The 26,200-nt window shown below is 56.3% G+C and overlaps 1 protein-coding gene across 11 annotated transcripts in view; it reads right to left on the reverse strand.

The window, feature by feature from the left end:
• The window catches only part of NFATC2 (nuclear factor of activated T cells 2), a 131,059-nt gene that overhangs the window by 5,807 nt on the left and 99,052 nt on the right, over nt 1-26,200 (reverse strand). For 2 of the 11 annotated variants that reach the window (XM_079127012.1, XM_079127010.1), the window contains exon 10: nt 4,604-4,691. The exons of the other annotated variants lie outside the window; for them this stretch is intronic. In XM_079127012.1, the coding sequence (XP_078983138.1) occupies nt 4,648-4,691 (44 nt within the window). In that variant the 3' untranslated portion in view covers nt 4,604-4,647. The remainder of the gene's footprint in view (nt 1-4,603; nt 4,692-26,200) is intronic. 11 annotated transcript variants of the gene reach the window in all.

Below are 26,200 nucleotides of genomic sequence, written 5' to 3' on the forward strand. Positions count from 1 at the left end.
GGGGGTCAGGCAGCTTCACGCGCAGCTTTTCAAAGCCCGGATTCTGAAGGCCTTCCTGTTTTCTCAACCTAGGAAACCAGGAGCCGATCCTCAGTGGAAACTTTCCACAGCCTCGGCTTTCTAAAAATAGCCCTGGGCCGAGCTGGAGGCACCACGGGAGCGCTCGCGACAGGGCCGTGCCCTTCTCGGATCACAGGGCCCCGGGCGGCGGGGGGCTGGGAGCGGGGCAGCCTCTCCTGCAGGCAAAGGCGCTTTCCCCTCCCTCGGGACGGGATCCGTCCTGCTGTTGGAAAGCCACCTTCGGGGGTGAAGCTCAGCAGAAGCTCGGACTGAGACGGTCACTGCGGGGGCGGCCAAGCGGCTCTGGATGTCAGACCCCAGCGAAACCTCTCTGGGTAGAAACGTTTTCTTTCTGAAACCTCAGCTTGCTCCCCTGGCTGCAGACAAGGAAAAAGTTCTAGAACAGAAAGGTCAGCGGGTGGTGGTGGCAGTGGAGCCAGGTCAGACCTGGGCTCCCGGTTCCCAGAAGGGCTTTCTGACCCAAGTCTCCTGTCTGCTGGCTGTTGGGGACGGGGGCCCTTGCTGGCCTTGGAATCAATTCCATGATGCCTGTCCACCAGGACCTCATCTTCCCAGGGGTGGACAGTCCCCACTCAGTCCTGTCACTTCCCCCTTCCTGTGTATTTTCTCTCCCTTCTCCTGTCCTGTCCCTCTAAGTAAGCTCTCTATACTCAGAAATCCTGCTCTGGGTCCGTCCTCCCCTGGCTTCCCATGGTCTCCCTGTGCCCTCTGCGACCTCACCCCCTGGGGTCTCCCTCTATGCACTGTGCTCCCCTGGCACCGGCTTCCATTCTGCCCAACTCAGGCCACCACCACCCTCTGTCCTGGTCCCAACCAGATCCCACTTTGCCCAGATCATCGAAGCTCAGTCGCAGGCTCCTGGCACCCGGGCGTGTTGGGTCCCCTGGTCCCTTCCACTCTGGCAACTCTCTCTCTTGCTGCACATGCTCCTGCGCCTGGATGAATCCCGGGCCTTGGGACCCAGGGGACCCAGCGGCACTTAGCAATAAGAACACAAGCTTAGATGCTTCAGGTCTCACTATCAGAGCTGGGCATGGCCCCAGGCTTGACTCTGAGGTCCAAGCAATTTATTTCCCCAGCACATGCTTCTGGCATCTCCCCTGTGCCAGCTCCCACACCTCTGGCCTTGCCCCTGCTAGGGCCATGCCCTCTCCACAGATCCCCACCCCGTCCGACGCTACCTTCCTTCCTGCGCTTGTTCCAACGCCACCTCTTCCCAGAAGCACCTCCTATTCCACCCTTGCTGCCTCTAGAGGCAAGGGCTGAATTTCCACCTATCCCGGCTGTGCCTGCACACACTGCTCACCGCAGGTGCTTAAGGTATACTCTGAGCCCTGCACCATCAGCTGGGTCTCTTGCTTTTGGGGAACTGGTTTTCCTTTGTCATCCAACTGGCAAATGCGCTGGGCTTGGCTACTCTCTAGGAGCCCGACTCTGTGGAGCCTCTGAGTGAGCCTGCACCTCTCTCCAGAGCCATGGGCTGGGCCTGCACCACGCCTCGGATGGCCCTCCAGCCTGGGCAACGTAGTGACCGCCCTCTTCTGACAGATGGGGAAACAGAGCCAGCCACTCGTCGTAGCTGGTGAAGGGGAGTAGAATTTGAACCCAGGGTCCACTTTCTCTATGATCTTCACAACTAGCCAGAGACTGTGCCATGAGACCGTGCCATGTCACCTTTCTTCTGGGGCAGCAGCATCCTCGATGGCTTTTGTGTGTACTCAAGGGGAAAGCAAGGGACGGACGTGTGCTTCTGCAAGTGGACAGTGGCTGAGGCAGTAGCTCTGCCTGACGTAGCAGTGCCTTCTCAGAACAGAACCAAGGCTGGTGGTGGCCACTCTGCCAGAGAGCCCGACCCTTCTCACCCTTAGAGGTGTGGTCCTGGCAGGACCGGGAGAGAGCAAATGGGCCTATGACCTCAGGGCGACTTGTAAGCCTGACCCCTAAGGCTGCCACCAGAAAAGATGGCCAGATTTCAAGGGTCTAAAAATTCCAGGCTTTTTTAAAACACAGAAGCATGATGCACTATTCCAGCATAAATGACAGTCCTTACACAGTTGATGAGAAGATATACACTCTAATATGTGGCTGCCCACATAAGAGGCCACACCAGGGGCCAACAGGTCCTTTCCGTAAAGAGGCAGGTGATGTTGTTAGCTTGGGGGTGCTGTGGCCTCTTCCCCAACTGTCCAGCTCTGTGTGCAGAAGCAGCAACAGCAGTAGCTCAGCAGGCTGGACTCCAGTCAGGCTCCTTTACCAAGACCGGCTGGGGCCAGGTAGCCAGCCAGCCCCTAATTACATCCCCATGGCAAAGAAGGAAGGAAAGAAGGATGTTCTGCCGCCTACTTTTGGGGGACAGCCATCTGGGGAAACCAGAGCCTTAACTAGTGTCATTCATCAGATGACTCTGGGGCAGCCAGGTGGTCATTTCTAAAAGCAGGACCCACTTCTGCCGGCAGCCCGCTCTGCCGGGCTTCTCTGACTTGCGCGAAAGCCCGGTCTCCACCAGAGCACAGGTCCCCCGCGTGCGCCCCGGATGGCTGCTCAGGGTTGCACATGGAAGACACGCAGATCTCGACTCTTCTGTGGGCCCTCTCCCCGTAAGGCTGACTTTGAAACTTCATCCCGAGAAAGCAGCAAGCGGGAGGCCAGGGGCCCACGTGGCCTCGCTCCCAAACCTCCACGTCCCACAATCTGGCTAGAAGACGCAGGTGCCCACCAGAGCCTGAGCCAGAGCCCAGCCACAAAGGCCATGGCCACCAAGACATGCCCACAGCTGAGACGGGAGCGCAGAGGCTGCTTCTAGGCCAGTCCAAGACAGAGAGCCGAGAGGGGCTCAGCGTCCCTGCCTGTCACTGCTGCCCGCCTCCACCTGTGGCCCCACTCTGAAGCCTTCTTGCTTGAGGCAGGATGAGCCAGTGTCGGGAAGCACGGGAAGCACCCTCCGCTGCCTTGTTCTACTACTCTGGGGGAATCTACTCTGCAAGCGCCCGGGCTTAAGCTGTCCACTAGCGAGGAGGCGAGGAGGAGCTGGCCTTGGCTTTCCCGGGGACTCCTGCTCAGAACTGAAAGGCTGCAACCAGAGGCCACGCCTTCCTTTCCCAGGCTCTGCTCTCCTTTGCTGAGTGATTTCCAGGCCTTTCCTGTCCCCCTAGCCACCTCTGTGTAGCCTGGGCACCTGGAAACTTTGGAGAAGAGCTTTCCAGAAGAGCTGACCAGGCCTAACTGCAGCGGCTCAGTGAAGATAAAAATCCCTTGACAGGCCCAAGTGGCAGGTGGGATCTGAAGAGTCGGGAACAGTCAGATGGACATGGGGATGAGCTGACGGCCTGAGCTGACGGCTTGAGCTGACGGCCCGAGCCAGCCTGCTGTGGTTTCCAGGCCCAAGAAGCACACAGAATGGCACTGGGCTTTGACATTTCCAAGGTGGCTCGTGCTCAGCCCTGTCTTAAACTCTGAGTCCCCGGCGTGAAGCCCTCAGGAGAAGCAGGAGCGGCCCTGCATTTCACCCTTGCTGGTGTTCGGCACTCCCCGTTGGGGACGTTGGACGGCTTCGCTGTGACCCTGGTGAGCTGTGACACGTGGGCACAGCTTGGCCAGGCCCCGTCCACTGGGGAACAGGTTCTGAGTTGTCTGCTCTTCTGGGTGTGCTGTGGGTGTGGCTTCTGAGTGGCCATCAGTCAGTCCACCAGGGACTCCTCGATCTGGCCCGGGAGATAATAGAGCCTCTTCACCCGACAAAGGGACCACGGAAAGCCACAAAACAGCAAGCCAGGAGGCACACGACCCAGCAGGCTGACATGGGGTGTCCCCGAGCTGCACTGCTGGCTAATGTGTCCTAACTAGAATGGCAGGAGGCTGGAAACGGCATTAGCATCTAAGAAGCTGAGGCACAGAAGGCTCAGGAACGTCCTCTCCTGCCCACCCGGAGTGTCCTCTCCCAGCATGTGATGCCTGCTCTGACCATCTGACTGCACAGGCCCCGTGGCCACAGTTAAACAAGGCGGATCTGCTACTGAAGCTGGGTGACAGGCCCCATGGAGGCCACGACTCCAGTCTTGGTTCCAGAGGCAGATTTCACATCCAAACACTGAGCAGCAAATGAACGCCCAAGTGCACAAAGACCCTGGGAGGCTGAACGGAGGGGGCTGACTGGAAGCTGCCCACACACAGGGAGCTTCCTGTGCTGCCCACTAGGTCTTCTGCCCACCCGGCCACTCTGCAGTCTGTCCCCTGTGAGAAGCCTCCCACCCTGGTGGAATCTATCCCTGCAGGCTGATCCTGGAGGTGGGTAGAGCCCCTGGGAGAGCATGCATTTCCCCAGGGCCACCTCCCTTCTCCTCCCGGCCAGCCTCACAGACCCAGAATGACCAGGCCTTAGGAGCAGGAAAGGGTGTCTGTGAGGAGGGTCGGAGGAGAAAAGAGGCCTTCAGGTTGGGAAGCTTTCTTTTACTTTAAAAAAAAAAAAAAAGTTAAGAAAACACACAGCTGGAAAACAAAAGGAGAAGCAGAAGATAACAATTACCTTTAACTTTGATTTCTTGGATCAAAGATCACAGTCATTCTGTTTCATAATATGTTTTGTATCCAGCTAAGGTGTGTGTCTATCAGCTCTGAAAAAGATTTGCAAAACCATTTTTGAGAAGAAAAAAAAAAAATCATCTTTGATCTCTATTATAGTCCAACTCAACTCACAGCAAAACCATCCACCTTGGGTCTCCAAGCCGCTCAAACCCAGGAGGGCACGTAACCCTGGGGCTGGAGTTTAAGCCCCAATTCTGCCTCCTTTCAAAGTGTGTGCCAGGATGAACCCGGCGACCAGGGCAGCGATCACTGAGGCGAGGACGCGGCACAAGCACGTCTCTGAGCAAGGTGACGGGGTGTGGGCGACCACTGTGAGCTAGACCAAGGCCCCTGCCGTGCGGGTGCACACACGGCCATCTGGAGAGAGGACATGTGAGGGCTGACTTCGGCTGGGGTCAAAAGGCAGACACTCCACAGGTCACCCTCAGACGCCTCTTCCTCCGTGTGGACCGAAGTGGGCCTGTTCCCCTCTTGTAAGCAACCGCGCCTCAGCGGGCACGGCGATTCCCAGGACTGCGCTTTTCTTCCTGTTTTGTCAATACCAGGGGGAAACAGTTGCTGTTTTTAGAGCTTCTGCCCAATCAGAGCGACAGCAACACCGGAAGAGAATGAGACCTGGGGCATCATTTCATAAGCTCTCCTGACACCTTTCTCTTCCACTCGGTGTGACAGAAATGCCTTCTCTGTGTCCATCTCTAGATTCCCTGTGGAGCCTTTGAAACACCCGCCTTCCCCGCCCCTCTGAAGGGCCACAGGACAAGGCCAGAGTTCATGCCGAGGGTGTGACTGGGAAGCACGATCTGGGTTCGGTGTTGTGCAGGGACCAGCACCGCCGGCATGGGCCGTGAACTAGGGCCCCGTCACGGAGGGAGGGGAGCACTCGAAATCTCATCGTCCAGGGGAGGACGCTTGGTGAGGAGGTTTCCTGGCAGAGGTGCGGTCCCAGGGCTGCGTCACCAACGGGACCTGGCTGCTCGGGGTTGATTCCAGGCTGCTGAGTCCTGGGGCAAGAGGACCACCTCGTCTCTCCTCCCTGGGGCTGCTGCAGGCAGAGGCATGTGGACCCTGCGTCTCAGGCCACCTCCCGAAACGAGCACCCACTCTCCATCACCGCAGGCACACGTGGCAACCTCTCTGGACGTCCCCCCTCCACTGCAGACTGGCTCCGCACAAAACCAAGCACAGGTGTTGCAGACAGCTCCCTTGGGGGCCTTGAAACGCAGCCCCAATCCCAGCAGTGGCCACATTCATGTTTTTGGCTCAGACCAGCGCCCTTCAACTTCAGACTCAGATGGTCAGGTTGCCCACTGGGCATCTCGAACTTATCAGGGCCCAAACCAGCCTGCAGACCCTCATTGCTACCCCTCCTCCCAGATAACCCAGACCCACTGGTTCCCGTGGTAGGAAAGGCAAGTCCCAGCTTCATTGAGGACAGCCCTGGTGTCTTCACAGCCCACGTCCCCTCTCTGCATCAGTGCTACTAGACCCACCCTCAGATATCCAGAGACTGACACCCGCCACTGCCACAACCCTGGCCTCCGCCTCCGTGCTGGGTCCCCCCAGAGCAGGGTGGGCCTGTTGGAAGGGAAATTAGAATGAGCCGGTGCCCACATTGCTCCGATGTTACTCCAAGAAAGACGCAGCTCACACGGCTGGGACAGTTTCACTCCGTCCAGGCCAGCCCGGGAGCCAGCAGGCATCACACAGCTCACAGCCCCGGAGAGCAGTGAGAATCCAGCGAGCAGCCCCGAGGCCGCCGCTCTTACCACCGCCTGCCAGAGCACCAGCTCGTCCTTCAAACGCCAAACCATGGGGCGCTTGGTGTGAGGAGGTCACACTGTACTAGCTCAGTGGGCTCAAAAAGCTGGCACCCAAGATGGTGACACTCTGGCACCTTCTCAGAGAAACAGCATCCAGCCGATGGTTTGTCTACAGCGTCCTGAGGATAGCACCTGTTTAGTGCTGGAGTTTCACCTCTGCCTGTTTCTAGGTGGACAATGGGGCACCGAAGCCACAAGAAGGGCCTGTCTTAATTCAATGGAAGCCTGAAATTCAACTCACATCTCGGCCACCACCGCACACCCCTTTCAGGTGGCTGTCCACTCTGCCCCATTTCAGTCTTGGGCTGGCTTCAGGGTGATGGTGATTCCCATTCTCATGCCAAGGTACCAAAGTGGAGAAAGAAGAGGTGCCGTGCCCAGGAACAGTCCCTTAGCACTGGGCAGAGCTGAGACGGGGACCCAGCTCTGGGGGAGTAGTCCCAGGCCAGGGCTTCCCTAATTTGAAAAATCCTCAGAATCCTTGGGAACTCTGAAAATGCAGACTGAACACTGGAAGCTTCTAGAACCAGTCCACTCTGGCAGTGTATCTGCAAAAGTCTCGTGGTCTCTTGCTGAAATGGTACAGTTCACTCGCTGGTACAGCCACAACAGGACCCCAAGGCAGACGGGGAGCGGGGGAAGAAACGCCAGTCTGCTGCGGTGCCCTCTGATGACTGAGAACACATCTGCTTCCCTACGTGTTTAAACAGGAATGAGGTCTGCCGATCACATGTGTGTTCTGGTCAGCGTCGGTAACACGGAGAGGGACATCAGGGACCAGGCAGAGCGCTCAGGAGCTATATACTCCTTGGTGCCAGCTACAAATCCCTCCAAAGGCAGAGAGGGGCACTTCTGGTCTTAGATTCACCACCCTGTTTCGGGGTCCTTTATGAGGCTGCAGCTTGAAATCTGCAGTGACACTGCATCTGTGAGCCTGGTTCACACGTGGAGGGGCCACCCATGCGCAGCCAATGGGTGAGATGATCGTACAGGGTGTTGCTTGGAAGTGGATCATGATTCTCTGAACACTGACCGTTATCATAGGCACAGGGCTCACCAGACCCAAAGTCTGTCATCTTAAACAATCGTGCAGCTCACCTGCTCCCCAGCACCCAGGTCCTCTCTCTAGCACCAGGTCCACTCTCCAGCACCCAGGCCCACTCTCCAGCACCCAGGCCCACTCTCCAGCACCCAGGTCCTCTCTCCAGCACCCAGGTCCTCTCTCCAGCACCCAGGCCCGCTCTCCAGCACCCAGGCCCGCTCTCCAGCACCCAGGCCCACTCTCCAGCACCCAGGCCCACTCTCCAGCACCCAGGTCCTCTCTCCAGCACCCAGGTCCTCTCTCCAGCACCATGTCCTCTCTCCAGCACCCAGGCCCGCTCTCCAGCACCCAGGCCCGCTCTCCAGCACCCAGGTCCTCTCTCCAGCTCAGCCCAGTTTCCTCTGATCAATGCACCTGGGCTACGCCTCTGCTACCAGCAGCCACCGGCTTCTAAAGCACGACCACAGGCAGGAAAGAGACCTCAACCAACCACGGCTGGTTCCGTGTCCTGCTGGTTCACCCGGCCAGCCCCAGCACTCTGCACACGGCACAGGCCACAAAGCAAGCGCTTCAGAACACGTTGCCTCAACAAACAAGGCCAAAGAACAAGCTGCACGCCCACGTGGAGCTGAGATCCAGGGCAGAACAGGCCTGGCTTCACGAGAACTTCCCTTCAAGTATCTAGATATTCACTGATCCTCCCAACCCTGTCCCAGCCCATAAATTCGCCTTCCAGATCTTTCCATGTCCTCGCCCTGGGCTGTGACCTGCCCACAGCACCGCCCCCAACACAGGACACCACACGTGTATCCACACATTTCCAAAGGCAACGAGGCACCCAACACCCACCCCACATCCTTGTGGTGAAGTCCTGGCCCCGGCATGATGGCATCTGAAGCCAGGGCCTTGAGGATGAGCTGGGTCACCAAGGGGCAGGACAGGTTCTGTGCCCTCAGAAGAGACACCAGGAAGCATTCTCTCTGTTTCACGGAAGGGCCCAGCAAAGGAGGTGGCCACCTGCAGGCCAGACAGGGCATGCTCCACAGGACCCAGCGCTGCTGCCTGTGGATCTGTCCACCTCCGGAACTGAGGGGAGGGACATGCCTGATTGAAGCCACCAGCCACAGTGTCACGCGAGGGACCTAAGTGCATCCCTATCTGACGTCCGGCTGTGCTCAGAGGGCAGGCCTCGCCAGCACAGGCATCAAGGCTGTGACTTGCCCGGCACCACTCGCTGGCCCGTCTGAATGAGGGACAGCCTCTGCTGTCGCCACAACCTCCCTGCCTGCAGTCTGGTTCTGCGCCAGGGGCTCCTTCCTTTTCTCCTCTGCCTGTGCCTCAGAGTTCCTCCAACGACAGCCCTCTCGCCTCTCACTCCCCTGGTCCCCAGGTGCAGCCCCTCCGTCCCTGGAAGCTCTGCACCTCCAGCCTGCCCGTGTCCTGCCCCCAGGGTCCTGCCTCCCCTCCTAGCCCCCGGCTCGGTGCACAGATGGCCCTGGGCTGGCGACGCACACAGCAGGGCTCTGAGTCAGCACCCCTGCACCCCTGCACCCCGGAAGCAGCCCAGGCAGCAGACCCACACACCCCACCCCCCGACGTCTTACAGGCACGTCTCAGGGCTTACAGGAAAATGCCCCCTGTGCCTCATCCCAACTGTCCCCAGCTTTCCGGATGAGTAAACATGGTAGTTGTGAGACTTGAGTTTCGAGTCAGAGGCAAAGGTGCTAACCGGGAGGGGAGCAGGTCGCGGGCAGCTGGGGAGGGCGGGTCTGGCTGCAGCCAAGAGGCACCAACGCGCTACTGAAGGAGGTGCCTGCCCCAGCAGCCTCCAGGGAGACATCTGCCCTGCAAGGCCAGGCCGCACGGGACAGCCAGGTCCCCAAATCTACTTCCTGGGGCCTAATCCCAACATCCTCCTGTCCCTGTACTCCCCAAGCCCACTCCCACCTTTGGACTTCAGTGACACATTTCAGAACCCAGATCTACAGGTAGCACGACTCCATCCAGGGCCGAGAGGGCAGTGCCAGAGGGCAGAGGAGGGGCCTGCAATTCAGGGCCACACAGGAGATACCCCTGGAAACACGAGCAGCAGGTGGCCAAGTCACCTGCAGAGGGTCTGCAGAGTCAGTGTGCAGATTCCTGCAGGTCCACACTTCAGACGGGTGAAATCTCTGTGCCCACCAGAGACCTGAGAGCAGGTGCCAGTGGCCATAGACACTCTGTCATGGATGGCTCCAAGAGCCCTCGGGCATGCTATGATGGACAGCCTCGCAGCTGGACATGGTCACCAGGCAGAAGTCTCTGGTTGTTTGGAACAGCTTAGGCCACCAGGACCCTAATCTTGAAACCAGTGACACTTTGATCTCACTGGGTTGTAACAGCCTCATGAAGACAGACCTCATCCCTCTTGTCACTGCTGCATTCCCAGCATCGAGGGCAGAGCCTGGCGCACAGTAGGTGCTTGGTAAAAATTTCAAGGAGGGATGATTGTGTGGAAAATGAAATACAACTTCCTGATTAGATTCGACCAGAATTCCCCCAGCCGGGTCTGGCTTTGGGCTGTCTTCAGGAGCCCGTCTAAAACCTGTGGGGAAGGCTTTGGGCAAGTTGGCAGTAGCCGGACCGGGGCTGACGCAGCTGACGTCCGGCTGGCGAGCGCCTGGCAGCAGGCACTTTGGGCCCTCCTGTTCACTGTGCCAGCCCGAGCAGTGGACGACTGAAGGACCAAGGGAAAAAGAGCAAATGAGCAAAACAGCCACGGCTCCCGAGTGTCAGTGACCCGGTGGTGGCTCACCATCCCCCAGGGTCCCTACGGGTGGTTCCCGGAGAAACACCGGCAACCGTGCTTCACGGTCACCACACAGGACACGGTGCCTCTGAGCTCTGGGCCCCGCCACACACCCACCAGCACACCTGGCTCCAGGCTCCTGGTGAACCGCTGGCCCACAGTTCCGTAGTCCCACAGCCCGGGGGCACGCAGTCCCATGCCTGGTCCCCATAGCAGCCAGCGGGGTCAGGACAGGAACTGTGGGGTGGAACCCTAGGCCTTCCGCTTCCTCTCAGCCCAAATTAGAGGAGGGGATGGGCAGGCCACCTGCGAGCCCATCTCACTGCCCCCGGGACGGAGCCCAGACAGGACTAGCGCGAAGCAGGTCCTGAGACTACCTTCTGAGGAACCTGGGGCGCTGAGAGATGGGACAGCCAGCCTTCCACTTACAGCCGCCATCACATCCCCCCGGCTCTATCTGCTGAGGCCCCCTTGCTCTCAGCGGGAGGAAAGGGTCAAGCTTCCCAGCACACACAGCAGGGGTGACAGCCAGGAATAGAAGCAAGTCCCTGGGACAGGTGGCTCTTCCATTATTCCTCTTATGAAGAGAGCCTTCACTTTGGAAAAACTCCTCAGAAAGTAGAATCAGAAACGCCCCTTATCCCTCCTTACACTAGGGTTCCAAGGGTCTAGAGTCGATCTATAGTCCCCCGGTGTCCTGCAGAGGCTGACAGGAGAACTAAGGTGCACCAGATCAGAGGGCCAAGAGGAGCCAGGCGCTCTGAAGAACTGCAGGGAGAGCCCCCAGCACGTCTGAACACCTCCAGAGCGCTGGTGACAAGGGCAGCGTGCGCTGCGCCCACTTACACAGATTCGACTGGTCGGTCAGTGTAAAGAACTGACTGTGTGTTATGTGCTGAACGCAGACAAACCTTCCTGGGGAACTTGGCCCAGCAGCCAGTTCACACTGACGGGGGAAGCTGCTGGCAGCACCCATGGATCACAGGCGGGTGAGGACAGGACAGTCCCCGTAGACGGGCAGGGCAAGCAGTTATCCCTACAGAGACCATGCCATCATGCCTGACATGGTGATCCATCCCGAGTGCTCTCACACTGAAGCGTGTAAGGAAAGACTGCATGTGGGGAGACCCACGCCAAGGGGAGAGAAAGGGCCCTCGCAACAGAGTCTCCTGGCGGCCCACCCCAGGGCCTGAATTAGCCCTGCTAATGAGTCCTGGGTGACAGCAGTGCTGCCAGACCTTTTGGGAAACCAGTTAAACTATGCTAAAAATTCTGTTCATCGAAAGACTGTTTACAATAAAAATAAAATAAAATAAGGTATACATGAAAAAAAAGGATATATAAAGAATTCAAAAAACTTAACACCAAAAAAACAAATAACCCAGTCACTAAATGGGTTAAAGAACTGAACAGACACTTCACAGAAGAAATACAAACGATCAACAAATATATGAAAAAATGTTCAACCTCTCCAGCAATTAGAGAAGCAAACCAAAACTACTCTAAGATTCATCTCACCCCAGTCACAATGGCAATTTTCAAGAATTCAAGCAACAATCAATGCTGGCGAGGATGTGGGGGAAAGGCACACTCATACATTGCTGGTGGGACTGCAAATTGGAGCAGCTACTATGGAAAGCAGTATGGAGACTCCTCAGAAAACTTGGAATGGAACCACCATTTGACCCAGCTATCCCACTCCTCAGTTTATACCCAAAGGACTTAAAATCAACACACCACAGGACACAGCCACATCAATGTTTACAGTAGCTCAACTGTCAAGAGCTAAACTATGGGACCAAACTAGATGCCCTTTAATAGATGAATGGATAAAGAAAACACACACACACACACAAAGATGGAATATTACTCAGCTCTAAAGAAAAATGAAATTATGGCATTTGCTGCTAAATGGATAGAGATAGAGAATATCATGCTAAGCCAAACCCAAAAAACCAAAGGCTGAATGTTTTCCCTGATATGTGGTGCTAATTCACATTGGGGGGGCAGGGCGATAGGGAAGAATAAAGTTACTTTAGGTAGAGGGGAGTGAAGGGCAGGGAAGGGGTATGGGAAAGGAATCACAGTGGAGTGAAACAGCCATTATTACCTCATGGACATGTCTGACTGCATGACCCATGTGATCCTGCAACATGTACAATCAGAAAAATGAGAGATTATTCTCTATTTATGTATGATTTATCAAAATGCATAAACGCAAACGCATTCTATTGTCATGTACAACTAATTAGAACAAATTGAAACAAAAGTTTTAAAAGATACCATTCCACATACACCAGGTAAACAAAAAAGTATCTAAATGTGTGACAGTATCAAACATGGTGACAACGTAGGGCAAAGCATTGCAGGACGGGAGGGCAGACTGGTCCAGCTGCTTAGGAAGACACTCCTGTACTGTCTGCTAAAGCTGGGGATGAATACGCCCTGCCACCAAGCAACCCCACCCGCAGGTCTCACCCTACAGAAGCTTCTCACGTGCATGTGCCAGGTGGCAGAGTGTTCCAGACATCACTGGCTCTGACAGCAAAGAGGACATACCTGGACCCATCAGCAGAACTGATACACAAGTGTTGCAACGAAATATTACATACCAGAGAAAAGGAAAGGATCACAGCTACAGCAATGGGGCAGGATCGACAAGATGGAAGCAGATAGCAAGATGCAGAGAGCTGCCCCAGGGGTCCTTTGGCATAAAGCTCTCAAGCCTGCAAAACCAGATGTATTGTTTAGGGGAATCCACTGTGTGGTAAAACTACAAGGGACAGGAAGTGAAATGCAAAATTCAGGGGAGCAACTACTCTTTGCTGGGTTCACAGGATGCGCTGATCCAGCACTGAGCAGGACGGGAGGCGCGGCCCACGTGGTGGAGCCAGGCGACAGGGCAGAACAGGTTCTGATCCCGCCCCACCCCAGCCACCAACTCACAGAAGAGGTGGAGGACGGAGATTGTGCAGGACAGCACGGGGAGTCCAGGGACAGCCTGAGAGGGTGAGGGGAGAGAGGGCACAGCAGGGGGACCAGCCCGAAAAGAAAGTTCTGCACAGTCGGCATCCGGGCCTCCTGGGACCCAGAGCGGGGTCCTCAAAAGCCCCACGTCCACGTGGTATCTCTGAGGCACTTGAAAACGTTAACACTGAGTTTGCGGATGTGGAGGAGTTACAGTGGCGTGGGGAGGACTTTGGTTTTTGATCTTTTAGAGAAGCAGGACTGAAAGGTCCGCAGATGACATTTCTTTAAATGAACAGAAGAGTTCGAAGGTCATGGTCATCTGCTTTTACTGACATTTGGTGGGAAGATACGCAGTCTGTTCAGCTGGGCTTGTATTTCATCGTTAACACATTTTGAAGTGCTTTGGTACTTAAGAGAAAGAAGGCAGAAAAGGAGAGAAAAGAAAAGGGGCAGAGGCAGGAGGAAGAGGGGGGCCAGGGACGGAGGAGCCGGGCAGAAAGGGCAGAGGGAGGCGAGAGCCGATGGAGGGAGGGCAGAGTGGAGGTGGGGAAGGGCCTGGAAGGAGGAGGAAGTCAGAAGGAGGCCCATCACCTCTGACCGCCTGTGCACGAGACCTGGCAGCTGGTCCCCCAAGCGGCTCCTGCCTCCAGGGAAGAAGCCTGTCCCTGCAGGGATGCACCCGGCTGAGAGGCCTTTCCTGGTGACCCTGTCCTGGTCTCCTCTCTCCCAGCACCCTGATTCCTTTTCTTTAGGCCTTTCTCAGCACTTGAAATACATTTCTTTGCCATATTTATACCCATTAGATTACGTGATCCGTGGGGCAGGGACCTAGCTCAGTACCCAACGCCTGCCCACATACCTGGCTGGTAGCAGTACTGGCAGTGGTGGCAGCCAGTGCTTGCGGTGCCCGGCCCTGCTCTTAGAAATCCACACGCGTCACCAGCCCGTCACTCAGCCACCTGCCAGGCACCCATTTTGCATTTCCAGCCTTCAAGGCTCTGAGGGATGTGACCAGGATCACGCAGCAAGCAGCTGGCCAAACTGCGGCCTTGACCTGGGCTCTGACCCCAGGGCTTCCCCTGGGCCCCTGCCTCACCAGCTAAGGTTCGTCTGGTGGCCTAAGTGATCTGGGTTCTCTACTCCCCTCCTTCTGGCCAATGCTGCCAACCTTGAAGAAAAAATGACCCTAGAAGGTGAAGGGGAAGGAGGACAGAGAGGAGGCTAAGGACAGAGGCGGCTGAGGGACCCGAATCTGAGACGGTCCAGGCAGAACACAGGGTCAGGCGGGTCCCCAGCCAGGCCTCCCCCAGTCTGGCGCTGGCCTGTCTGGCTGATGGGGTGTTCCCCGGGGTCCCGTGGCTCTCTCTGCCAGTCCCCTGAAGCAGGGGCGTGACCAGGGGTTCCCGACTTGGCATCCAGGCCAGCTCAACCCTGGAAGAGGCTGCGTGGGAACCGGAATTGGTGAGCAGCTATCAGAGAGGGTTGGAGAGTCCCCAACGCAGGAACTAAGACACTTCTGCAGCCCTGGACAGCGGGTGTGGGGCACAAGAGGTGGCCCGAGGCTCTGGAGGGCCGGCCGCCTGCAGTCACCGTCACAGGTACCCTGTGGCCATTGATGGGCACTGCAGCAGGCTGTGTGCGGGGAACACGGGCTCCTGGGGCTCCACTGGGCCCTGAAGCGACAGCCCTTCTTCTAGAGCAGACACCCCTCCCCCACGTGTGTGGCTCGGTGGACACTCCACACGGAACAGCTGCCGCGTCCACTGGAGCTGGCTCTAACTCCTCCCAACGGCAGCTCTCAGCCAGGGGACATTCTGCCCCAGGGTACACCTGGCAACCTCTGAAGACATGAAGGAGGGGCTGCTGCGGGGCCTGGCGGGGAGAGACCAGGGTGCTGCTGAACGCCCGGAGTGCACGGGACAGCAAGCCTACCCACGGTGTCAAAATGCAGAGGTTGAAGGCCTTGGTGCAGGCAAAAGATCTTAAGAAAATGCCCTGAGCTCCCTGGACTGTCCCCAAGCCACAGTGCTCCCTGAATTTGGGGAGAATCAATAAAAACTGAACATTGCAGTCTTCTCCCCTTGTTCTGTTTTAGACCTCACGAGCCCCTAACATTTTCACATGTATTTACGTAGCTGATCGTTTCCCCAACTAGCGGGTGGGCCATCAAGCCAGGACTCCGTGTCCCCTGGGTCTGCAGCCTGAACCCGGCACACAGGAGCGAGCAGAAGCTAGACTGAGGGGCAGGTGAAGAACTACCGAGACTGTCCAAGAGCGCAAAGCACGCAGGCTCCTCCTGCAGCTCTCCCCTCTTGAGCACGCTTCCTGCAGAGACCCCGGACCTATCTCCCTGTCCTCTGCGGTACCACGTTAGCTGCTCACATGGCAGGGTCATGTGGGTACAAAAGCTAGGGGCTGGGGTGCAGCTCAGTGGCAGAGCACTTGCCTAGCCTGTGTGAGGCCCTGGGTTCCATCCAAAAACAAGAAATAAATTAAAACTACATTTCCCAGCCTCCTTTGTGGCCCAGCATGGTCACATGACAAGGCTCTGGTCAAAATGAACCCCACCATTATGTGTTACTCTAATGCACAAAAATTTTTAAATTTTACAATTCTATCCAAGAGCCCCAGGGCAGAGGACATGAGGACACCACTCTAAGACTGGGGCACAATAAGACACAGCCTGGGTTCCTGGCACCACGGTCCCAGCACAGGAGCCGTGACTGCATACGCCTGGGCCGTCACACAAGAAAGGAACCCACTGTCCTCCTAAGGCCACCAGCACCCTCCACACCCCGATAGATAACCACGCAACCCTCCTGTCCTGCAAAACCTAATGATCCCAAACCGCACATAAAGGCTCCTGGCTGGCGGGGGAATCACGCAGCGGCCAGCATCGGGAGCGTTTACTGACCCCTGGCACATGCAGGGGAGTGACCCTTCATCTACACGTTGGTTCCCTCCTCCCGGAAGCCTCCGCATCTCCTACCCAAGCCCGTTGCTAAGTCAGAGAGAAAGGACAGGAAGTCATATTACTTAGATCCACCAAATGACAAGGACAAAAGGAACTATTCAAAAAAAGCCCATTCAAAGCTTAAGACATCAACAATGCTTAAACCCACGAATTCACAATGGTGTGCGACCGCACGTGCACACACACGCACGTGCACACAGAACCAAAACCCACACACAACCCTGACCGAACACCACCGGGGGGCGTTAGTGAACCAACCCACTATTTTAAAAACTGGCACGTGGAGGGGGGATCAGCCTTTCATCCTTCTTTCCCTACGTGAATTCTACCGTTGTTGAGGCAGGAACTTCCCTTTATAGACGTTCCCAGCTGACAGAAGAGGAAGGGATAGCTGGACGCGGAGGAACATCACCAACTGCCATTAAGGCGCCCATGAATTCATGGAGCTGGGCATTCACCACCCAGAGCTCAAAACACGGGAGAGAGGAATGGCCCTCCTGGCCAAGAAGCGTCACCTCCCGAGTCTGGAATCAGCTGCTAACATACAGGACACACAGCGGACAGAGGAACATGCTCGATCTCACACAGGGACACGGTCAGCAGAGGGCAGGCTGTGAGAAACTTCCAGGATAAACGACCTCACTCTTCTCAACAAATAAAATGGCTAAATCTCGCTGGCATGACAGGGCTTCACTCTTCAATCTAGAGGAGGAACCCTTGGATTAAGACAGACGAACCGCCAGGGCATTTGCTTGCCTTGGGAGACTCCTGATGCGAACAAATGGTAGAATAACAAAAGCAAGAAAAACTTCCATATTTACGAGACAAGTGGAAGTTTGAGTATCAGCGACTTCATGATAGGAAGGAAGCAGTCCTGGCTTCCAGGTGTGCGGGGTCTGTTTCCGAGTCCTTTTCTTCTAGCGATACACACTGAATACTTACACACAAAACAGTAGGACATCTAGGTTTGCTTCAAACCCAAACTGTGCGACGGAGCGGGGAGAACCGAAGGGGAGAAGAAGGCAGATGGGTCACGGGTCCATAGCCGCTGCAGCTGAGTGGGGGGCCTGCAGGGTACGCCGTGCCATTCTCGTTACGTGGATTCAAAACACTTGGCAGCAAGCAAGTTTCAAAACCCACTTTAAAGTTGTACTCTCCTGCCACAAGGAAGAGGAAGGAAGGGAGACTTCCAAAGCCCCCACGTGTGCAGGTCCCAGGTTAGGCAGCCACGTGGCACTTCTGTAACAGTTCAGAGAGAAGCTGTGGCCGAGTAAGGCCAATCAGGAATCGGAGGACCCCTGGACAGCGCGGCGGTGGGTGACAACTGAGCATCATCCGCCAGCAGGAGGCAAGAGGGACAAGGGCAGCCTGTGTCCTCTGAAGGAGGCTCTGCTCAGGCCTTGGCCATGGCTGCAGGTAGCTTCTATGCAGAACGTGGGGCCCAAGGAGGGCAGATCCTTGGATTTCCAAGGGAAGCTGGAAATCTGTATTTTTATGTGTAATCCCCTGGTTTTTAAACATTGGCATCTAATCCAAATATTTTTTTAAATACTGTGTGGGTGGGCCAAACATAATATCTGCAGCCACGGAACACCCATCAGCTGCCCCTTTCCCCAGCACAAAAGCCAACCACAACTCAATCCATCTGTAAAGGGTGGAGAGGGCGCTTTAATCAATTTGGGGTCAATTCTTCTTTAGGCCTTCAATAAAGCTGAGAATGCAAAAGACACCATCCACTTCCAAAAATCTATAAGAACCGGCTGCAGGATATTTCAAAGGCACCTCCACATCGAAGGCTTATGCAACGGAACCTCCTCTAGAAATTCACGGCCAGGGAGTGTCCCCTCGGCTTCCCCGGGATAGTGGAACTAACAAGCTTCGGATGAAAGCCGTTTGTTCATTTGCAGAAGCTGGGACTCTGGTCCGAACTGCTCGCAACAGTCAGCCCTGTCGTAAAGCCAGGTTGGGGCACTAAAGCTGATGGTAACACGTCCAGGGAACTTCCCGCTTTGGCTGTCTTGCCAGAGATCTGGTTTCACAGCAGTTTAGAGGGATGAGACAGATGTCATCCCCAAACGTGAAAATAGCAGGATTCACTGCTGAGGACCAGAGAAGACTCCTTACAACTCAACCTGCGCTGTCTCCGACTTCACCTGGAGGAAGATTCTTCACCTCCCGGATGGGCAAAACAGGCCCAGCTGTCCTCTGTAAACAGTCTCAACTTGACCAACTCGATCAATAAAAAATTAAAGAGGTGTTAAAAATGCGACGGGGAAAAGCCAAATAAATGGTCTCATCATTCCCCGCAACAGCCCTCCCTTTCCTGCATGGGTGAAAAGTAAATCAGTCCTACAATAAAGCTGAGTAGATCCAGGGCAAGAAGAGAGTCCAGAATCTCACCTGCAGGCAACAAGAAAACAGAACGAAACCCAATCTCGATTCTATGGAATGGAGTAAAATCCCAGCTACTGCATAAGAGCGGACTATTTAAATTTTTGAGTCCTCTAGCCCCAGGAAAACAAAGCTTTGCCATTTACCCAAAATGGGTTCACCGGTGGGGGAGAAGGTAGGGAGGACAGAAAACATCCAGTATATAAAATAAGATTTCATCTGCTGCCAGCCACCTAATTCATAGCTTCAAACAACTTAGGTGCTTTCTAAGTTCTAGTTTTCTATAGAGAAAAAAAAAAATAGTTAAAGCTGATTTGGAAACTTTTATATGTACTTTTTTTTTTTTTTTGGTACCAGGGATTGAATACAGAGGTGCTTATCCACTGAGCCACATCCCCAGCCCTTTTTTATTTTTGATTTTGAGACAAGGTCTACGTTGCTTAGGGTCTTGCTAAGTTGCCGAGGCTGGCTTTCAACTTTCGATCCTCCTGCCTCAGCCTCCTGAGCCCCTGGGATTACAGGCCTGTGCTATCCATGCCTGGCTAGACCTTTTGTTTTTGTTTTTTTGAACTTCCTTTTAATATGAAAAAATTGTGGATTGTTTTCGGCAATGGCCTGGGACAAGTGATGAGTTCTCAACCTGTAGTCCTGCATGCGATAAAGTTCAAAATAATGGCCCTGAGTCGCAGCATCCCTGGGGAGTGAGTCTCCAGTGTGTGTCCAGCACCCAGCACTGAGGGAGGCGAGCCTTCTGCACTCTCTTCTAACAGGAATGGAAGCACAGACAAGGCCTTTAAAAGTTTTATGAAGGCTGAGCTACCCATAACTCTTGCTGAACCACGCACCTTGTCCGTCACAGGGACATCCGCTTGTTACTGCAAGAGAGCAGCCTCACTGGAGGTGGATGCTATAAATGTGGCACCAATGACTCAGAGTGAAAGTGCTGTCTGGTGGATGACTGAGGTCCTCGGCTGGTGCTGGGAGGCCTGTCCTGGTCCTCTGTATTGGGAGCTGTCAGCTCTTTGTGGGTCAGATGCTGCTCTGGAATGTGGGCTGAGAGGACAGCAAGTCTGGGAATGGACTTTCTTGCGGTTTGGTGGCATTTGACCTCCAAATGCAAGCATACATTCCTTTGAAACATCTGCTTTGCAGCATTTCAGAAAGAGGCTGAGCACTTTGGGGTCTGGAGGCAGCTGGAAGTAACTTTCTTACGTAAGCGAGCAATGCGGAGAGCACTGCATTTGGGAAGGGATGGTGGGGACCCTAGAATTGGAAGAGGGGGCTTCAAGGGGCCGAATAAAGATGTCACTGGGGACAGGCACCACCTGGGGTTTCTGCTCTCAGGAAAGCATCTCAGACCTGCCATGCTCTCAGTTGGTGATCTTCAAATAGCAGCTCTTGTCGATTCTGTGAGCTTGTCCAAAGTTTTCTGGACCTGAACTTTCTAATGAGACTATGCCTGCTGAATTAACAGGAAGCAGCCTGACAGGATGAGAAGATTCAGGCTCAGTCAACCTCACGGCTCTTCTTCAAAGCCCAGTTCTGCCCTTGCCACCTGCACAGGCAGAACTGCTAAGAACCAGCCTCCCTCTGCCATGTGACGTGCACAGGACCGTCTCTCCTTGCTGTTTGGGACTGCAAGCAGAATGGAGATTTCCACTCCCAGGGAGCCTGGGGGTACATTATGCTCCCTTTTGAAGAAGAAAGGGGGAAATACAAATATATATTTGCATCTGACAGTGATTACATCAAGGACCCTAGAACATTCAGTCCCAAGGCGAATGGTACTGACCCCAGTGGCACAAAAGTGGGTTCTTTTGGGTGGGGGTTATTTAAAAAATCTTACCTATTCCAGGGCTTTGTGGCCCTACAAAGAGCTACACAAACAGATACACAGTCAGTTTATGATACTGGCATTTCATTGGGATAGCAGTCAGGGGAAATCATCTAAAAGATTCCTTAAAGAGGAGAGGGTGGTAATTAAAAGAGGGTGGTAATTAAAAGAGGCTGAGGAAAAAAACCGTTGGGTTGTTTGTTTTGCGGTGCTAGGAATTGAACCCAAGGGCGTTTTGCCACCGAGCTATCTCCCCAGCCCTTTTTATATTTTGAGACAAGTCCCTGCTGAGTTGCTGAGGCTGGTCTTGAACTTGAGAGCCTCCTGCCTCAGCCTCCCCAGATGCTGGAATGACAGGCCCATGCCATGGCATCAGGACTAAGAGATGATGTTCTAGAAGGCTAGAGGAGAACTAGTATCAGGGGGCAGAGAAGAAATGAGAATAAGACTACTGGATATCTTTTTATATTGTTTTATATTCTGCAAACAAAATACATAAAATATATTCTTAGTGTATTTTTGAATGAACAAAATAAAGAATGGTGCTCAGCAGGGTCAACTTGGTTGGCGACTGAATCAAACCTGGAGCGGGTGGTTTCTGGGGATTTCTGGCATGCCATGCAGCACCTTGGGAGGACACCCAGGTGCCCACAGCCTCTGGGCCACTCAGGCGGGCAGCCACCTGGGCGGGTCTCATCTGAACAGAGGCCCCGGTTGTGCCCCCGGTCAGCACCAGGAGACCCCGCCTCGGCACAGCCAACAGGGCGCCGCCCTCCAAGGGCTCCGCACGCCCCCGACACAGGAGCTGCTTTGTCACAGACTTGCCGTGGGCACTGCGTGGCCCCAGTGAGGGACCCTGACCTGCTGAACAAAGCTTTTCATCCCCGTTCCTTCCACTTCCTGCCCTTTGGAGGGCGCGCCTCTCCTCCTTCTCGCCCATTTCTCACACACTGGCACTGCCAGCCTCTGGGTAAAGGGCCCCCAGGGACGCCCGAGGCCCCTCTGCCTGCGGCCCAACAGCAGAACTCGGGCCACCGAGCCCCGCTCCGGGGTGCCGCAGCAGGACACTCGCCCATGTGAGTCCTCACACTCCCGGAGCTGCGGGCTGCCCTGGGCTTGCCCCACTTCCGCCCATGAGACAGGGCACAGAGGGGAGGAATCCTGTCACCAAAGACGACAACAGCCACTGTTTTCTCCGCCAAGGTATATTTAAATTTTTTGAGCCGAGTTCCACAAGAAGTCGAGGTGATAAGCTCACAGCAAACACAACAGCAGCTCGTGTCCCTTAAGGATTCCCTCGCGCCACCTGCACCACCTCATCTGCTCCTCAGCACAGCCGAGGGGGGGCTGTGAGCCCCGACTTTGCAGATGGGGAAATGGTAGCTGGTGACTTGGCCAAAGTCACCTAGCCAACAGCAGAGCCAAAGCTGGCATCTTAGGTCTGATGGGGACGTGCTGAGGGGACACCAGGCAGGCCACGAACCGGGAAAAGCCACACAGGCCAGGCCACCACACCACAGGCCGCTGGGCCGAGCCACCTGGCAGCCCACAGCACCACCACCACATGTAGGGAGAGTGCCCGGCCCTCCACGGTGCCCAGGGCTCACCACGGGTGGACAGCGCTGCTCCCTGGGGCCCAGCCTCTGGGCCTGTCTCCTCCCAGGTGAACGAAACATCTGCCTGGCTTCTCTGCCACCTGAAAGCCAGTCCCTGAGTTGCAGGATGCTTCCTTCTCTGGGGCTTTTGCCTGTTCATCAGGTGCTCTCTAAAGTCCAGAAGGCCCACGTGTCTGAGTGGCCAAAATAAAGGTAAGAGTATAAAAGATGCCAGGAGAAACCTGAGGTGGGCGGGGCTGCTGCCCCCAACCTGCTTACAGATGGCGGCCCCACGTGCACGGATTCTGATGGCGACTCCCAGTCCTGACCCGGGTGCACTTCGGCAGCACAGGAGCCAGAGCGGGAGTTTCCATGGTGCGCGAACAGAGGTGGAGATGGCCGAGGGCCAGCAGGCACGGGTCAGCGGGAGGACCCTGACATCCCCACTGACAGGGGTCCCGCGCTCGGATCCCTGGTGAACAGACACGTCCTCTAGAAGTGGGGCTGGACCCAGGGCGGGAAGACATGAGATGGCCACGCTCCGCAGGCTTCGCTCCACTCGGGTCACTGTGGCAGTCAAAGGGGACAAGACTCTGCAGACCTGGGGGCTCCACTCCCCACCAGGTGCTCAGCAGGAATGTGCTTCCCTGGGCACTGAAAGAAGAGCTCAAGCCTGGGCACACCGTTTCAGGCATGAAACCAGAAGTGACCCAGCCGCCCTGTCCCTGACCACAGGACGGGGAGGGAGAGACTGCTCGGGAAAAGGGAAGATGCTCCCCTGCACCCAGGGACAGGGACGGATCTCACCGCCCAGGAGCTGACAGAGAGAAGCCAGATGCAAGAGAGTTCCACTGTGTGGCTTCTGTTTGTAAAATAAAACGAACCTCTGCCGTTAGAAGGCAGGAGAGTGGGCACCTCCTGGAGGGACGGAGGATGTGGGCCTCTGGGGCACTGACAACATACGGATGCAGGCACAATCCCCGCGTGGCCCCCTTGCGACACATGCAGAGCAGGCTACTGACTTCTGGATGTACACATATTTTGATATTTAAATATAGAACAAAAGACTCAAGTTCATTCCATCAATATATTTCAGCACATGATTCTTAAGAACTTGACGTGAAGAACGAGAAGCAGGTTTTAGGGTGAGCAGCGGTCGACGCTCTCCTACGGGGGTGAACGCTCTCACGTTTGTACACTCGGCGTGTATGTCTGCCCAGCCACACCCCAGCCAGCACCAGACCACATCCTTTCTCTAGAGGAGGTTTCTAAAATGGGGTCAAGGATCTCCCCTGGGTCCTCTCGCCTGTGGCTGTGCCTCGAGGCTGCTGGGCTGCACCCATGACCCCAAAGCCTGTGGCAGAGTTGGTGGTGAGGTGGCCTGGTGACCTCAGAACGCCCAGTTCAGCAGTGGCTCCCGAAGGCACCCGGGAGTCACGCCTGTGACCCTTTCCCCAGTGTGTCCCGCTGGCCTGTGCTGGGGGCGTGTTAAAGTGCACAGCCATCCCCTCCTTTGTACATAAGGAAGCTGCAAGAAGGCCCGGTGAGGCCCCTTTTGGCGATTCCAGGTGTGTCCAGAAGCCGCACAGTGGAAGGACACACGGTGCTCACCGTCCAGGCCGTCACCCTCCCGCTATGGGATTCGCCTTCCCCATGGCTGGCTCTGTCTAGAATGCAGTGCAGAAGCCCCTCGGCCCTGGGGGACACGTTCCAAGAGCTGCCCCCGGCTCCCGCGCTCCAGCTCCACCACGCAGCAGGCACAGCGGAGGCTCAAGACAGCCAGCAGCGAGACAGCCCGGGAACAGTGCGCTGCGGTAGGAGTCCCTCAAAACTTACTCACTAGTGAAAGAATGTGTGAGCCATGGATCATCCACTTAAGGTTTTGGACGGAGATCAACAACCAGTAAATGAGACTAAAGAACAAAACCCCGCCGAGGAGCCGAGATGGACGTGGACCTGCCGAGCTCCTGGACACGCCGGAGGCCTCGCCTCCCTCCTCCCAACTCCGGCCCCTGTAATCGCCCTCCACAGGGGCGACCAGAGTGGACTCCAGACGGGGTCAGACACGCTGCACTGCGGCCCACACCTGCCAGCACCGGACTGCGCCTCCACCCTCGTGGGCTCCACCACTGTGGGTCCCTCTCTCTCAGCGCCCTTCCTCGGAGCCCCCCAGGCCCTGCCGTGGAGCCCCCTGGCTGGTCTGCAGGGACCCCCATCCAGCCGCCCTGCAGCAATCTCCCTCAGCGCCTCCTCTGCTGTCTGCAAGTCCCTTGTTTATTACCTTACATACTAATGTCCACCCCTATGGAAAACACCCCACGGGAACAAGGACCCGCTTGGCTTGTTCACCAGGTGCCCCTGAGGCTCAGGGAAGTGCCTGGCATAAAGCGGCAGCTGGCTACGGGCAGTGGGGAAAGGACAGAGAGGTCAAGGGCCAAGGGCAGAGGGAAGGAGGAGGGTTAAGGCTGGGGAGGGCCGAGGAGGAGGCCGGGAGGGAGGAAGGGCGGGAATCACAGGTCCAGCTACTGCGAGCAGCTGTGGGTGCCCCAGCTGTGTCGGGGGCTTCAGGACAAGAGATGTCACAGGGGAAACAAAATCAGGGAGAAGACAGGCAGGAGTGAGCAAGCCCTCTGCTCCCACAGCTCCCTGAGGACGCAGCTGTGTGGGGTGGGCGGCGGGGTGGGCACCGTGCCCCAGAGCAGCATCCGTTGTGCTATTCAAGAGCCTTTTGCAAGCACCACAGCCTCTGGAGGGGGACAGCAGGAGCAGCTCCTGGCGCTCCCAGAAAGAACAAAGAGCGGCCAGGACAGCGGCGTCTGCGTGCAGGAATGCCGGCCGGGAAGAGACTAGGAGCAGGCAGAGGACGCCGGGAGGCGCTCTGGGGCATGGGCCAGACGGGAGACAGCCAAAGGCTGGGGCTCCTGGACCCCGGGAGGGGCGCGGCCCATCTCCAGGTCGGTGCGCATCTGTGCAGGACGGAGCCTCCGCTCTCCGCCGCCCGCCCCTCCTCCAGCTGCAGACCCTCCCGGCCCCCACACATGGGAGGCAGGCTCTCACCCAGGTTTCGAGGACAGCCAGCTCTGGCAAGCTCCTAGGGAGGCCAAGAAGCCCACGCCCAGGAAGCACATGGTGCAGCCACGCGGCCGCGTTCGGTGTGCCAGACGCGTCTCCTGAGGGAGACCCCTGCACGCACACACCACGGGACGGGACAGGAGCTGAAGCCCGGGACCTGCCTCAGCCAGACGGAGACATGACCAGTCTACTTGTCAGGAGTAAACACAGAACAACAGACTGTGAAGTCTGGCTCCCACATCCACGCAGAGGGACATCTGGAAGTGTGCGCTCCACACACAGCAGGAGGCCTCTTGGGAGGAGCTGAAATCCCAGTGACGGGGAGGCAAGGCTGCACCTGCATTCCCAGTGGCCATGACGTGGCTCATCACCGAGCACGAAAGGCCACGCCGGACAGAGCTGGGCGAGGCCAGTGGTGCACGCTAACCACCCAGCAGCCGCCTGCCGCTCTGGGGGAGTCTGGAGGAAACCGTCTCCTCCCTGTGGCCCCGGGCCCAGGAACCCAAGGCAGAGAACTGAGGGCCTGAACGCAGCACGGGCACAAGGAAGCTCCGGCTTCCCGACGCCAAGTTCCCTTCACATCACTTCTGGTCGGTGCTGGCGAGGGCCAGGCCGACTGCTCAGTGCACTGAAGACCACGGGGACCCAGCCGCGGGTGTGCGCCACGGCCCTCTTTGCTGCGATCAAATCCCTCTGACAGGCTACAGCTCCTTGCTTTAGAGAGTTCTGGCGCCCACCGCCACAGAAAAGGCTCTGAGCCCACAGCAAACGCACTTTTTAAAACCTTCGTTCAATTCAGTTTCTTTTTTTCACCTTTCAGAAGCTATGGATTCCTCCCAAAACCTCAAGGGCAGGGTCGCACAAAAGGTGCTACCCGGAAGACTCCTTCCGAGGAAGAGCCTCCTGCGCCCCATCCGCAGCACCTGCCCCACACCGCCAGCGTCCTGTCTGGAGGAGGCCTCAGGAGGCCCTCAGTCTCCACGCTCGGCGGCTTCCTCTGTGACATGCGCAAACCCATCTCTGGATCGGGACCAACTGAGGCCTTCTGGTGG

Source organism: Sciurus vulgaris (assembly GCF_902686455.1).
Source record: "Sciurus vulgaris genome assembly, chromosome: 2".
Classification (NCBI taxonomy): domain Eukaryota; kingdom Metazoa; phylum Chordata; class Mammalia; order Rodentia; family Sciuridae; genus Sciurus; species Sciurus vulgaris.